Genomic DNA, 14,652 nt, shown 5'->3' on the forward strand with positions numbered 1-14,652 from the left:
TTTTGATTGTTTTATCTCTCACAGCTTTCTCCCAGCTCTCTGCTGACGAGACTAGCGCCACATATGGAGTTGTTTATTTTATCTGTTTATTATTTTCTTATCCTGTTCTCACTGTCTTTCCTATAAAAAGTGCCTCTGTTCATGGTGTGAGTTGTCCTGAACAGCTTACCCGTGCGCACGTTAAAGCATAAAAAGTGTCATGGTCCTGAGTCTGAGGACTCAGTGTTTTGTGTTTCGTTATGCTTTTGTTCATTCAGAGTGTGTATTCTGTTGTGATTTTGCCATTTGTTAGGGTTCTGTTCTTTGCCTGCCTGCTCCCACTTCTCTGTGTTCCCTCTGTCTGTCCATGGTGTTATTGTGTCTGCTCATGAGTCTGCCTGTCAAGTTCAGTGTCCTGTCTGGTTCTCTGTGTCTGTTAGTTTCCTGTTTTATTCTGAAGGTTCATGTCTGATGTGAGTGTGTTCAGTTTACATTTCCCCTGTCCCGTCAGCTCTGATTTCTCCCAGCTGTGTTGCCCTCCTGTCTCTCATCCCCTGATTACTGGTGTGTGTGTATTTAAGCCCTGTGTGTTCTCCTGCCTGTTGCCGGTTCGTCTGTGTAACTCTGTGTCAGTCTGCGTTACCCTGTGTTCCACGGTGTCCTGTTCCTCGTTTGCGTCTCTCTGCTTCTCATCCCGTTGTCGTATGCTCCCAGGTCTGTTATTTTTAGTTCTCCCAGTTTAGGTGTCTTTAGTTATTTGTTATGCCCCACTGTTTGTTTGCCACTACACCTCTGTAAATAAACCACCGGTATCTCATCCACTGCCTGCATCTTGGGTCCTTTTTCCAACTCCACACGGCTCGCCTCGGCAGCCGTGACAGTACGAACCGGCACTATGGACCCAGCAGCAGTCAACCCGCCCGAGGAGCTCCGGGAGGACATTATTTACTCAGTAGACAAATTAATTAACTTATGGCTGGAGCATGAGGGGAGAGAATTCCGCCAAGGCATAGCTGTTCGGCTACAGCGCTTACTTTCTGGTCTCCCCTGGTTGCTCAGCTCACTTCACCCGCTCACAGAGAATTTTGTTCTGAACGAGCTTCATCTTCTCCCCCTTGCTACCACCCACCCTGCAACTCATGCTTCACTCCCTGACCCGACGGAGAGCGTCCTGCCCGGCCCGTCGGTCCAGCCTTCAAATGGGAAACAGCACTCACGCCGTCGACGCCCCTCGCCACAGTCGGACCCCAGGATATCAGAGTGGCCGACTGTGGTGAGTAAAAAGCATAACCGTTCCAATTTGAACTTTGAGACTTTTTCTTCTGGGGTTGTTCGGGGTGTGTCAGTGGGAGCTAGTTCGCTAAGCCTACCTACCTTCGTGGTAACCAATCTCTCCCAGGTTGGCATTTTTAAGACTTCAGTGAAAGCAAAGGGCTGTTGTTCTTCTGTTTCTTCTGAACCTGTTAAACCCGTGTCAGCTAACCCAGGGTCTGCTAAAACTGTGGCATATATCCCAGAGACAATTAACGCCAGCTCTGATAATACTAGGACTGTTTATTCATTTGAACCGCAACCTCAAGCTCAGTTAGCCGCCCGGCCTCAAGCTCAGTTAGCCGCCCGGCCTCAAGCTCAGTTAGCCGCCCGGCCTCAAGCTCAGTCTCCCATTCCACCACTGTCGTCATCCAAACCATTGTTTCAGTCACCCTCAGTTCAGCCTCCTGTTCAGCAGCCACTAGCCCTGCATCCTGTGTCACTTACTACTCCGGTACAACAAGCTCAGTCAAATCAATCTAAAAGGAACTGTGTTTCATCCGTTTGTTCTAAGCAGAGAGACAAACCTAATGATAACGTAATCATTCCTAAAAAGCTGGCCAGTTCAGAGACTGTGACGCGCTCCAGGGCCTCCCCAGAGGCTGAGTTTCAGCCCTCAGCCCACTCTGGACCCCTGGAGGCTAGGAACCCAGCTGAGGACTGCACCCGGCTGTCACTGCCTGAGCAGAGTCAACGTTCTGGGCAGCTGAAGTCTGCTATGTGTTTGCCAGGGGCCACTGTGCCTGCTGGTTCTGTTCTGTCTCTGCCAGAGGTCCCCGCACCTGCTGGTTCTGTTCTGTCTCCGCCAGAGGTCTCCGCACCTGCTGGTTCTGTTCTGTCCCTGCCAGAGGCCTGTGTGCCTGCTGGTCCTGTCCTGCGCCTGCCAGAGGCCCGTGTGCCTGCTGGTTCTGTTGCGTCCCTGCCAGAGGCCCGTGTGCCTGCTGGTTCTGTTCTGTGCCTGCCAGAGGCCCGTGTGCCTACTGGTTCTGTTCTGTGCCTGCCAGAGGCCCGTGTGCCTACTGGTTCTGTGTGTTCCAGGGGCCCCTGTGCCCACTGGTCCTGAGACTGCTCTCGCTGGAGGGCCCGAGGAGCCCGTCCAGCCTCCCGCCTCGTCAGCTGGGGGGCCCGAGGAGCCCGTCCAGTCTCCTTCCGCTTCCTCGTCAGCTGGTGGGCCCGAGGAGCCCGTCCAGCCTCCTTCCTCGTCAGCTGGGGGGCCCGAGGAACCTGTCCAGCCACCAGCTGCTCCACCAGCAGCCTCATCCACGCTTGCAGCAGCAGTTTCATCCTCGCCGTCACCTGGTCCAGCTTCAGCCTCATCATCCTCGCCTGGGTCCAGCTTCAGCCTCATCAGCATCGCCTGGATCCAGCTTCGGCTTCCTCATCAGCATCGCCTGGATCCAGCTTCGGCTTCCTCATCAGCATCGCCTGGTCCAGCTTCGGCTTCCTCATCAGCATCGCCTGGTCTCGCCTCTGCTTCAGCGTCCTCATCAGCTTCGCCTGGTCCCGCCTCTGCTTCAGCGTCCTCATCAGCTTCGCCGGGTCCCGCCTCTGCTTCAGCGTCCTCATCAGCTTCGCCTGGTCCCGCCTCTGCTTCAGCGTCCTCATCAGCTTCGCCTGGTCCAGCCTCTGCTTCAGCGTCCTCATCAGCTTCGCCTGGTCCAGCCTCCGCATCCGCTTCAGCCTCGCCTGGTCCAGCCTCCGCATTCGCTCCAGCGTCGCCTGGCCCAGCTTCGGCTTCCGCCTCTGCCTCGTCTGGTCCAACCTCCGCTTCGCCTGGTGCTGCAGGGGCCACGCACCCTTCGGGTCCCCTACTACCACCTCCACATCGTCGGTCATCTGCCAGGCCGCTTGTTGGGCATCATCACCAACGTGGCCGCCCTCCGGACTTCTGTGGCCACCCCCGCCTTCTGCGTGGACGACCTCCTACACGCTGCCACTGCCTTCCGCGTGGCCGGCCTCCAGACCTGCATTCGCGCCGCCGTTGCCGTCCGCACGGTCGGCCCCCGGACCTGCACTCGCGCCGCCGTTGCCGTCCGCACGGTCGGCCCCCGGACCTGTTTCCACGCCACTGCCTACTGCGTGGCTGGCCTCCGGACCTGCCCCACTGCCGTTGCCATTCGCATGGTCGGCCTCCGGAACTGTACTGTTTTTGCCTCCAGCGCTGTCGGCCCCCTGAACTTGGCCATCTGGGCCTTTTTGGTCTCTGTCCCTCCGTCCTGGGCCCCCTCCGCCCACCCTGGTCGGGTCGTTTTCTGTTTTGGTCTGTTTTTGTGTTTCTGCTGGGCTGTCTGGAGCCAGCCCTTGAGGGGAGGGGGGGGGGGGGGGGTACTGTCATGGTCCTGAGTCTGAGGACTCAGTGTTTTGTGTTTCGTTATGCTTTTGTTCATTCAGAGTGTGTATTCTGTTGTGATTTTGCCATTTGTTAGGGTTCTGTTCTTTGCCTGCCTGCCTGCTCCCACTTCTCTGTGTTCCCTCTGTCTGTCCATGGTGTTATTGTGTCTGCTCATGAGTCTGCCTGTCAAGTTCAGTGTCCTGTCTGGTTCTCTGTGTCTGTTAGTTTCCTGTTTTATTCTGAAGGTTCATGTCTGATGTGAGTGTGTTCAGTTTACATTTCCCCTGTCCCGTCAGCTCTGATTTCTCCCAGCTGTGTTGCCCTCCTGTCTCTCATCCCCTGATTACTGGTGTGTGTGTATTTAAGCCCTGTGTGTTCTCCTGCCTGTTGCCGGTTCGTCTGTGTAACTCCGTGTCAGTCTGCGTTACCCTGTGTTCCACGGTGTCCTGTTCCTCGTTTGCGTCTCTCTGCTTCTCATCCCGTTGTCGTATGCTCCCAGGTCTGTTATTTTTAGTTCTCCCAGTTTAGGTGTCTTTAGTTATTTGTTATGCCCCACTGTTTGTTTGCCACTACACCTCTGTAAATAAACCACCGGTATCTCATCCACTGCCTGCATCTTGGGTCCTTTTTCCAACTCCACACGGCTCGCCTTGGCAGCCGTGACAAAAAGTAACCTTGTCTCATTGTGTCTTTATTTCTCCTGGGTCTTTTACAGAGTTTTCCGCCAACATTTCTTGGTCCTTCGGAGCCGGAGCGCCTCCATCGTGTCCCATCTCCGTGACCAGTCCACGTTGTTCGCCTGTCGACAGCTCACACAGCAGGTGTGTGATAAAAGACCAAGAACGTTAAATTCGGGTCTTGGCCAACGTCTTAGAAAGCGACCCACGGTGGTGGGGCCCGATCGAGGTGGACCAGACCCGGCGACACTGACCAGGTAGATACAGACACACTGACACAATCTTGCGTAAAAGCGTATTTTAAATTCAGGGAATTTAAAATAGCGGAAGTAGCTCGTCGACTGGTAGCTTGGAGCTCATCGACTGGAAGCTCCCCACCTCTGTGGGTTAGGTTTGAAGTAGCTCGTTGGCTGGTAGCTTGGAGCTCGTCGACTGGAAGCTCCCCACCTCTGTGGGTTAGGTTTGAAGTAGCTCGTCGGCTGGTAGCTTGGAGCTCGTCGACTGGAAGCTCCCCACCTCTGTGGGTTAGGTTTGGAGCTCTGGGTAGCTCCCCCAGCTGGGTCTAGACAGGGTCTAGGGAGTAAGTAGCTCGTCTACAGAAAGACTGGCAGCTCCCCTTATGATAAGGTTTCCGATCGCGCGAATAGGTGTGAATGTGTGTGTGTGTGTGTATTGTTTTAATTAACGGAGCAAGCTGAATTTTCACGGTCCAATAAGAGACTGAGCTGCTCCTACTGTTCACTGACGTGCTGGTGAGTTGAGAGAATGGTCAAGTTCCGTCTCGTAAAGTTCACACCGCTTTCGGAACTAGTCCGAAAGTCGAAGGGCGTGTGAGCAACCACTCTCGTCTCTAATACCAGCGAAGGTGATAGCAGCTGTATCGTGTATATATTACTTAAACAAAAATAAGTAAATACATAAATAAGATGGGTAATCAAGCAAGTGAAATTAAAACTCACTCCTGCTGACGAGCAGTGGTGAGAAAAGAAAAGTCCAGACGCCGGACAAAAACAGTGTCTGTAAATTGAGAGATTTAAGAAAACAAAATATGCTGTACCTACCTCTGTGTGCGTGTGTCTGTGCCTGGTGTATTCCACAAGTGGTGCCGAAACCCAGGAAAGTGCCAGTGGGGAAATGTCCGACCCACAGGCCGCGCCACCCGCCCAGCCTCTGCAATTCTTGGCGCAGATGCTGGCGGAGATGGCGACGATGAGCCGGGATCAGGCGGCCGACCAGCGTGCCCACCTGGCCGTGCTGCGGGAGCAGACGGACCGGCAGACGCAAGTTCTGGAGCGGCTGGTCGGGGCCGCTGCCACGCCGAAGCCCTCGCCACTGTCGGTGGCGGTGCCCCGGATGGGGGACGGGGACGACCCACAGGTTTTTTTGGAGACCTTCCGTGCCACGGCGGAGGCTTGCCAATGGCCGCGGGAGGAGTGGGCTCCGCGGCTGCTCCCCCTGCTGTCCGGGGAGGCACAAACAGCGGCCCTGAGTCTGCCTCCGGCGTCGAGGAGCAGCTTCGCGGACGTGAGCCGGGCGGTGGTGGACAGGCTGGGGCTCACCGCCAAAGACCATCGCCGGCGGTTCCGGGCCTGTCGGCTGGCTACAACGGACCGACCATTCGCCTGGGCCCGGCAGCTGCGCGACGCGGCGGTGCGCTGGCTGCAACTGGGAACATCGGAGGGGGAGACGAAGCTGGTGGACAAGGTGGTGCTGGAGCAGTTCACGGAGGGATTGCCAGCGGAGACGGCGAGATGGGTCCGGTGCCACCGGCCCGCAAGCTTGGAGGTAGCGGTGACGCTGGCGGAGGACCACCTTGCCGCTGGAGCAGGGGAACCCAGGTACGCCGGACGGAGGCCGAACAAACAGGCCCCAGTGCCGGCCCCGAGGCAGAGCGGCTGCCGGCGCTGAGCCCCACTAACCCTTTCGCGGCGTTGGTGCCGTCCAGGGGAGCCGAGCCAAGTGGAGCCGCCACGGAGAGGAGCACAGACGCCGGGGCCGGAGTGTTGGAAGTGCGGGCAGCCGAAGTATCCCATAGTGCCGCTGTTATTAAAGTATAAGGGCAAAACGCATTGAGTAACGGCGGTGGTTAGCCCGCGCCTGTCGCACCCCCTGATTCTGGGTACCAATTGGCCGGGGTTTCATCAGCTACTGGGGCAGTACGCGGGGGTGCGATCACGACCGGAAGTGGGGTGTAGCGTGTGTTCAGCGGTGACGCGGGGTCGTTCGACACCGACTCCGGGGGGGAGGAGCCGGCGGGTCCCTCACGGGACGTCCTGCCGGCCCCGGAAGTGTCCCCCATGGGTGATTTCCCACTGGAGCAGTCTTCTGACGGCACCCTACGCTCAGCCTTTGACCAAGTGATGGCTATTGATGGTCACGTGGTGCGCCCTGAGGCCGCGCAGACCTACCCGCGTTTCGTCTTATTAAATGACCGATTATATCGAGTGAGTCGTGACACTCAGACAGAGGAAACACACACCCAGTTGTTGGTGCCGCAGGGCTGCCGGGAAACGCTTTTCCAGGCGGCCCACTATAACCCCATGGCAGGGCATATGGGCTATGAGAAAACTCTGGAGCGAATAACGGCCCGATTTTATTGGCCAGGCATCCGAGCGGATGTGCGCCGCTGGTGCGCGTCCTGCCCGGACTGCCAACTTGTTAACCAGCCGGCCATACCGAAGGCGCCGCTGCGCCCTCTCCCCCTCATTGAGGTCCCGTTTGAGCGCATCGGCATGGACCTCATCGGGCCGTTTCACCGGAGTGCACGCGGCTACCGCTTTGTGTTAGTCCTGGTGGATTACGCAACGCGGTACCCGGAAGCAGTTCCGCTGCGCACCATCTCTGCAAAGAGTGTGGCGCAGGCACTGTTTCAGGTCATCTCCCGAGTCGGAATCCCGAAAGAGATACTGACTGACCAGGGCACGTCGTTTATGTCTCGTACACTGCGGGAACTGTACCACCTGGGGGGCGGGCAGGTGCGTCCACAGGTGGAGAAGACGGCGGCTATCGCATCCTGCCCGCGCCCCAGGACGAAAAAGGAGGTGAGACGGTTCTTGGGGTTGGCGGGTTACTATCGTCGCTTTGTGCCGGGGTTTGCGCAGCTGACCAGCCCCCTGACCGATCTCACTCGAAAGGGTGCCCCGGATCTGGTCCAGTGGACGGGGCCGTGCCAGGCGGCGTTTGTGCAGGTGAAAAAGGCTCTCTGTGGGGAGCCGCTGCTTCACACTCCTAACTTTTCCCTCCCTTTTGTTCTGCAGACTGACGCCTCGGACAGAGGGCTGGGAGCCGTTTTGTCCCAGCAGGTGAGGGGGGCCGACCGCCCTGTCCTGTACATCAGCCGGAAGCTAGCGGAGCGCGAGCGCCGGTACAGCACCGTGGAGAAGGAGTGCCTGGCCATCCGGTGGGCGGTCGGCTCCCTGCGCTATTACCTCCTGGGACGCTCATTCACCCTCTGTTCGGACCACGCCCCGCTGCAGTGGCTCCACCGCATGAAGGATGCCAACGCCCGGATCACACGGTGGTATCTGGCGTTGCAGCCCTTTAAGTTCAAGGTGATCCATAGGCCGGGGGCGCAGATGGCAGTGGCCGATTTCCTCTCTCGCTCGCGGGGGGGGGGGAGTTGGCTCGGCCGGACGGCTCCCCGGCCTCGAACGGGCGGTGGGGGTGTGTGGCGGAGGCGTGGCCCCGGGCGCAGCTGCAGGGGAGGAGTGGAGCGGAAGGCTCAACAGGGCGGCGCTGCGAGGCCGGTAAGAACAGCTGATGTTGTTTATGGACTGATGATGGTCTCCCTCCGCTGTGTTTATAGTGAGACGAGGAGGAGCGGCCAGAGGAGAGATCAGCTGGCCTCGTGAGCTGTCAGACTGTGTGACTGAGTCAGCTGTCAAAACAACAACACTTCAATAAATGTGGAAGTTGGCTGTACCTACCTGTGTGTGCGTGTGTCTGTGCCTGGTGTATTCCACAAAAATATAAACAGTCAGAAGAATAGAACTCAACTGCCAGTTTAGTAAAACCAGAAGACGAGACACTGTGCAGTCCCCACAGTCCTTTTAGAAAGCCATCACCCATTCTTGCAGCCGCATCTGCAGCACCACCCATATCAGGAAGAACATAATAATCCCTTATTAAGTGAAAACTAGAGATCAAAGTAGTTTGAAGTAGTTTAAAAGGGTTGAAAACAGACCCCCCTGAGTAGATATAAATATAAAAAGTACGAAATAAAGATAAACAAAGGGAAAATTACAGTAGAAATTCTTTAGAGTATTTCAAATTAATAATAGCAAGGATAACAACCTGTAAAGTGATATTATCAATGAAACACAGTTGGCATGATGACCATGCCCACAATGTATAAAATGAATATAAAGCAAATAATTCACACGAAAATATTTTAATAAAATAAATAAAGTATATTAAGACTGTGTCACTGTTCAGCCAAGGACAGTGTGTGAAAAGGTAACTGTCTCCCCCTTGGGAAAAGGATGATACTGCAGGTCATCTGAAGCCCTTGATGGATACAAAATAAAATATAAATAATATATTATAATAGAACTGCCTGGTCCGCCATGCAACAGAGAGAACAAATGTGACCGCAGATTGGATGAATTCTAAATTATCTGTTTGCTGAATAAGATGATCCTAACTAACAAATTGGCTCAGTAGTAGTATAGTGGTACACACTAATAAAATATTATAATATGCTATTGCTGTTATATAAGACAAAGAGGATAATATTAACAATGACATAATATTAATATGAAGAAGCACCTTAATCGGTTATGATGTGAGGTGGATAATTGTTAAGCAGTAGTCTGCATCAAGCTTAAGGTTTGCTGAAACTCAGTGTAATGACATGTGAGATGAAGACAATACAGAGAATAACTAAACTAATGAAGTGCATAGAGGCACTTGACCAGCTTGAAACTTATCATTCTAGAATGACACATTGCTGAGATATAGAGCACACCTATAATAACAACCAATAAGCAAAACCCTGTAGACAACAGCTAAAACTACAGGATTGAGAAGCTGAATTAAATATGTAGACACTGCTAAGCTGATGAGCATGTTACACATTTTCTTTTATTTTTATTTATTTGTTTCTTTTAGAGCAGAAGCTGCATGCTATTAAAAGCCAACATATGCAGACTTCTGCCTTGACATACATACAGACAGCCAGTATGTTTTCTCTGCTGTGCATCATTTTGCAAAAAAAAAATTGGCAAAACAGAGGAATGATTACATCAACCGGAAAACCGGTTCAGCATGCCAACCTCTTACAACGCCTACTGGCTCTTTCATTACTACAGGCAACAACTTTGCTGACAGAGCAGCAAAACAGGCGGCACAAATGATTACATCACATTGATGGCAGTAAACACACATCAGATTGCACTGGATGTGTTGAAAAATGAACAAAAAGCATCAAGCACAGCCGAGCAGGCAAAATGGCTAAAACACGGTGCAGTTCTGACAAACGACTTAATGATGTGTTATGGCAAGCCAGTGTTGCCAAAATCCCTCCACAAAACAGCTGAAACCTCAGCAAAACAATTTGTCAGAACGTGCATGACGTGTCAAAAATATAATGCTCAGGAAAACCTGAGACCAAAAAGAGGCCGTTTTCCCACACCACCTTATCTTTTTCACACAATCCATATGAACTTTATTGAGCTAAATGAATGCCAAGGGTAGAAATACGCCCTAGTGGTTATAGATGTATTCTCAAAGTGGCCAGAAATCTACCCAGTGAAAAAGGCAGATACAATTTCAGTAGCAAAATGTATGTCTAAGTTGTAGGAAAATAAAGAGATGATTGTAAATAACGAAGAATGTAATGATGTCTATCAAGTGTCTTGCAGATTACAGCCCGGTGACTGGGTTCTGATCAAAGTGCTCCAAAGGAAAAACTGGAGCGCACCCAGGTGAGAGGGACCACATCAGGTTCTCCTCACCACGCCCACCGCTTGCAAAATAGCGGAACGACCATCTTGGATCCATCAGAGCCAACTGCAGACGAGTAAGTGAAGCCATCTAAACTCAGCCGACACAGGCTCGCCCAATTGTTGTGATCTCGCCCGGTGGAGGGACCAGCCTTTCTGGCCGGGGGGTCTACTCACGACAGGAGGGTGTGTCCTGTTGTCATGAGGTGGTGGCTCCTAATAACTGCAGCGGCCCTGACCCTGGCCGTGCTCCTCATCTTTGCTTCCGTGAGGGACAACAAGTCACGCTATATGAAGAAAAGGCAGACACTGTATGACAAAGACGTCTGGCCTGTGGCCGTACAGCATACCTGAAGATCGCAGTTGGTGCCTGTTGGGCCTGGCAACACATCCAGGCTACGGTACTCTTTGGTCCAAGGCCAACTACAGCATCCCAGCAAAAGCAACCTGGAGGTCATCGTCACTCACGAATGTGAACTGTTCCGGACAGACCTACCTACTGACCTGGCCCCAAGTCCCAGACCCACTGCCTGATGTAATTCTACTGAACAAACTGAACGCAGCACAACTGCCAGTATGTGTGATGAACAACGGATCGCGGGCAGTGGGGGAGCTGCCTACTCACCTATGTAAATACATATACACTTTCTGCCCACCGAGGAACGAGAGGAAGTGTATGGCCTGTTCAATCAACGCAACCTGTGCCAGTAACGCGACGCTGATGAGCATCAACTGTCGTTCCAACTACAGCTACCGAATGCCACTACAAACAAAGACTCAGTACCAGACAGGATGTGCACGGACGGAACCAAGCAGTAGAGGAACCAGAGTTTTGGCTGACTGGTACTTCCTATGTGGCAATAAGGCTTATCTGTCACTCCCTGAAGGTTGGGGGGGTCTGTGCGCCCTGGTGCAATTATCAGATCACGTCTTCTTCATGCAAAGTGTTGCACATCACCCCAGCAGCCGACAGAGACGTGAAGTGGACATCGCCTCACCCAATTCTTTCGGCATCACAGTGGACACCGGAGTGCCGGGAGAGTTTCGCATCTGGGGAGGAGGAGTGAAATTCTTACAGAGCTTGATCCCCGGCATTGGAGTTGCCGAGGTGCGGGATCACGTGGAGATCAACCGATATGCTCTGCTACGACACATCAACTTAACTAAGACCCTGGGAACGGCCTTAGCAGGAGAACAGAAGGCCATCAGAACGATGGTGCTGCAGAACAGACTGACACTAGACCTGCTAACAGCATCACAAGGAGGAGTTTGCAAGCTGATCGGGGAGACATGTTGCATGTTTATCCCTGATGGATACGAAGCTGGAGGAGACATTTATGAAGCTTTGCAGAATTTGACCGTTCTGCAAAAATATGTCACTGACCACACATCTGGAGCAGCTACAGCACAAGGCTGGCTGGACTGGCTGGACTGGCTGTTTGGCGGTTCATGGCTGGCTGCTGTAGCAAAGCCGTTTGTCCTTCTAGGTCTCATCATGATAGCACTGCTCATATTAGTGTTGTGTGTGTTGCCATGTCTAAGAGTAATGATTTCAAAGATGATAACAACTACAATGACTGCTTATGTTGCCGTGCCTCAAGAAGAACAGCATCACGTTGCAATTCTGTTAGAGGAGAACCTGTAATAGCTGCTAATAAATTCCTTTTGTTATTTCATTTACTATACTTTTCTTTGTTCTTTTATTATCTTTTTATTTGTTTAATTCTTTAGACCACATGATTTACATTTCTGATATTTTGAAAATTAGAGAATTGCTAAGCGTAACTAATCAGTAACCTTTTCCGACGACTGTTTTGCACATTTAAAATAAGTTAAAACAGGAGGGAATGTTACAGGAAAAATGATTCTATGTTTCTTTACCTTCTTTTAAATGTACAAAGATGCCCTTTGTCTGCCCTTTGTCTATGGTTAGATTAGTTTAGAATTATCCTTTTAGACTTTCTCAGCAAAGACATATTGTTTTGGGACATATTGTTTTTGATTGTTTTATCTCTCACAGCTTTCTCCCAGCTCTCTGCTGACGAGACTAGCGCCACATATGGAGTTGTTTACTTTATCTGTTTATTATTTTCTTATCCTGTTCTCACTGTCTCTCCTATAAAAAGTGCCAAGCCTCTGTTCACGACGTGAGTTGTTGTTCGCAGCTCACCCGTGCGCACGTTTGATAAAGAAAGTAACTTTGTCTGATTGTGTCTTTATTTCTCCTGGGTCTTTTGCAGAGTTTTCCCCCAACACACATGAAATAAAAACAGTGTTTGTTCCTCTGAAGCAGCTGCATTATAACCAATCTGCTCCTTTGTGGCCGTTTAAAACAGCCTTAAATAACTGTTGTTATATTTGTTGCAGCTTCTGCTCCTCTTGGACAGACGACTCTGGAAAAGACGTTTTTGAATTTCAGCTTTTAACTGGATAAATATCGGATATATAAACGTCTGCAACAAACTGATTCCAGCTTCTACCTCATGATAGGAATGTTTTTGTGGCTCAAGATGACCTGATGTCTTTCATGATGGACACATTTGACACATGTTTCACATATTATAGACCAACAAGTTCTTCATAGCAGTTTAAATACAGGAGTCACTTTTGGGCCCAGCAGATAAAACAGAGCCAATATTTCCTTCTTTGTTTAAGTGACGTGTGTCACAGATGTGACCTAGTAAAGTGTAGCTGAACATTAGTAACGTTATTAACACTCTCAGCTGGTCCTTGTTCCAGACCTGAAGATCCTCTTCTTTCATTCAGCAGCAGCTTCAGGTCTCTGATGGTCCAGGGCTTGTTGTTGGGAAACAGCCCTGCTGGGATGATGGTGTCCTCACAGAAACAGTCAGTGATGCTGTTGATCTCCATCACAGAGCACGTCCCAGTCTGAAGGCTCAGTCCTGCAGGGCCTCGCTGGCTTCCTGACTCCACCCAGTCAACAACAGGAAGTGTTTGAAGTGCAGGAACAAACTGAGGCTGTGGTCAAACAGGAGTTTTTATCTCCTCGCTCTGACTCTCACTGCGGCCCCGCTGCTGTGTCAACATGTGTTTGTGCTAAACAATGATGGAAAGTGTTATAAATGACTTGTTGGCCTCTGATCTGTCACAAACAGCTGAAACGTGTCTCTCATGAGTCACATGAAGGTTTTTGACAGAAAGGACAAAAAGTAGCTGCAGTCAGTTTGTGTCATTTTTATATTTATTCATCTGGGAGAAAAATCTGAGGGACATTAAAATGTGTTTTCAACAGAGACAAGAACATGAATATAACAGAACAGGTAAATGAACATGTTTCAAGTAAACAGCTGGACTGATCAGGTCCAAACACAGAGTGATAAACTTGTCAAACAGCTGTCATATCTTTATATAGAAGCTCTTTATAAATGCTGCTCACTGCAGTCTGTTTACTAATAATGTCAAAGTGTTAGAAACACAGAAACATCAGAATGGTCTTTGTTCACAGAAACCTGTCTGGGATCCTTTGTTGTTCTTTTGATGCAGAGTTACATTATAAATATAAAGAGTTATTTCAGAGTCTCATCAGTTTTCCTGCATGTCTTTATTTAACACATCAGCAGGGCTGAAGCTCTCATGTTAAACACACACTGATCTATGGACACGTTCATGTGTTTCTAACAGAACCAGGCTGTTATCAGCCTGCACTAACATTATGTCACACACACTGAATGTAACAGTGACAGTTTACATCATCACACAATCAGCTGTGATTGTTTCACTGTCATCAAACGAGTCAACAGGAAGTAGAATCAATAGAAACCAATCATTTACTGACAGCATGTCTGATGGAAATAAGTGCAGATTATGTATGAAGTCTAACTGCACACAGTAACTGTGTTACAATAAGGACTTAACAGCGCCCTCTGCTGGAGTGTTTCAGTACTGTGTGGTGCACCCCACCCTCACTCTACACCTGAGCCACAGACCACACCCTCCACCTCAATATACACCACAGTTTTCTCTGCTGTGGAAATGAGATCAGGAGGAAATCATGATTATTATTATTTAATAAACGCTCACATTAATGTGGGCTTATTTGTTTCATATTAGAAACATTAGTTGAGTGTTTTTAGTATAAAATGGTCAAAGTCCCTCTTTTTGCTCCTCCCCTCACCTGTGGATGGGCGGTGCTGTTACCGTGGTGACAGCTTGGATGTGTTTCAGTCCTGCCTGGTTATCACTGCAGGAATCTTTCACATTTATTACAGGTAATAACTCTGATTTTTCTGTGTATTATGAACCAAATGTATCCTGATACATACAGAGATGGATGAGCAGAGGTCACATGATGAAAGAACAAACATGGAGTCTTTGATTTATTTAGATATTTATTGATGAATGCAAACAAACCCTGACACTGAACCATCGTCCAGCAGAACAAACCTGATCA

At 50.7% G+C, this 14,652-nt stretch overlaps 1 protein-coding gene across 1 annotated transcript; it reads left to right on the top strand.

The window, feature by feature from the left end:
• Positions 1–7,991: 7,991 nt before the first annotated feature.
• On the top strand, positions 7,992–12,382 carry LOC147336864 (syncytin-A-like). The gene has a single exon (XM_086287695.1). It carries the CDS (start codon positions 10,555–10,557, stop codon positions 11,884–11,886), a length of 1,332 nt encoding a protein of 443 aa, XP_086143821.1. The 5' UTR covers positions 7,992–10,554; the 3' UTR covers positions 11,887–12,382.
• Positions 12,383–14,652: the final 2,270 nt, after the last annotated feature.

This window comes from Aulonocara sp. 'chitande type north' Nkhata Bay, linkage group LG3 (assembly GCF_057382095.1).
Source record: "Aulonocara sp. 'chitande type north' Nkhata Bay isolate Kocher_YH1m ecotype deep benthic linkage group LG3, A_spYH_male_GT1.1, whole genome shotgun sequence".
In the NCBI taxonomy this organism is placed as follows: domain Eukaryota; kingdom Metazoa; phylum Chordata; class Actinopteri; order Cichliformes; family Cichlidae; genus Aulonocara; species Aulonocara sp. 'chitande type north' Nkhata Bay.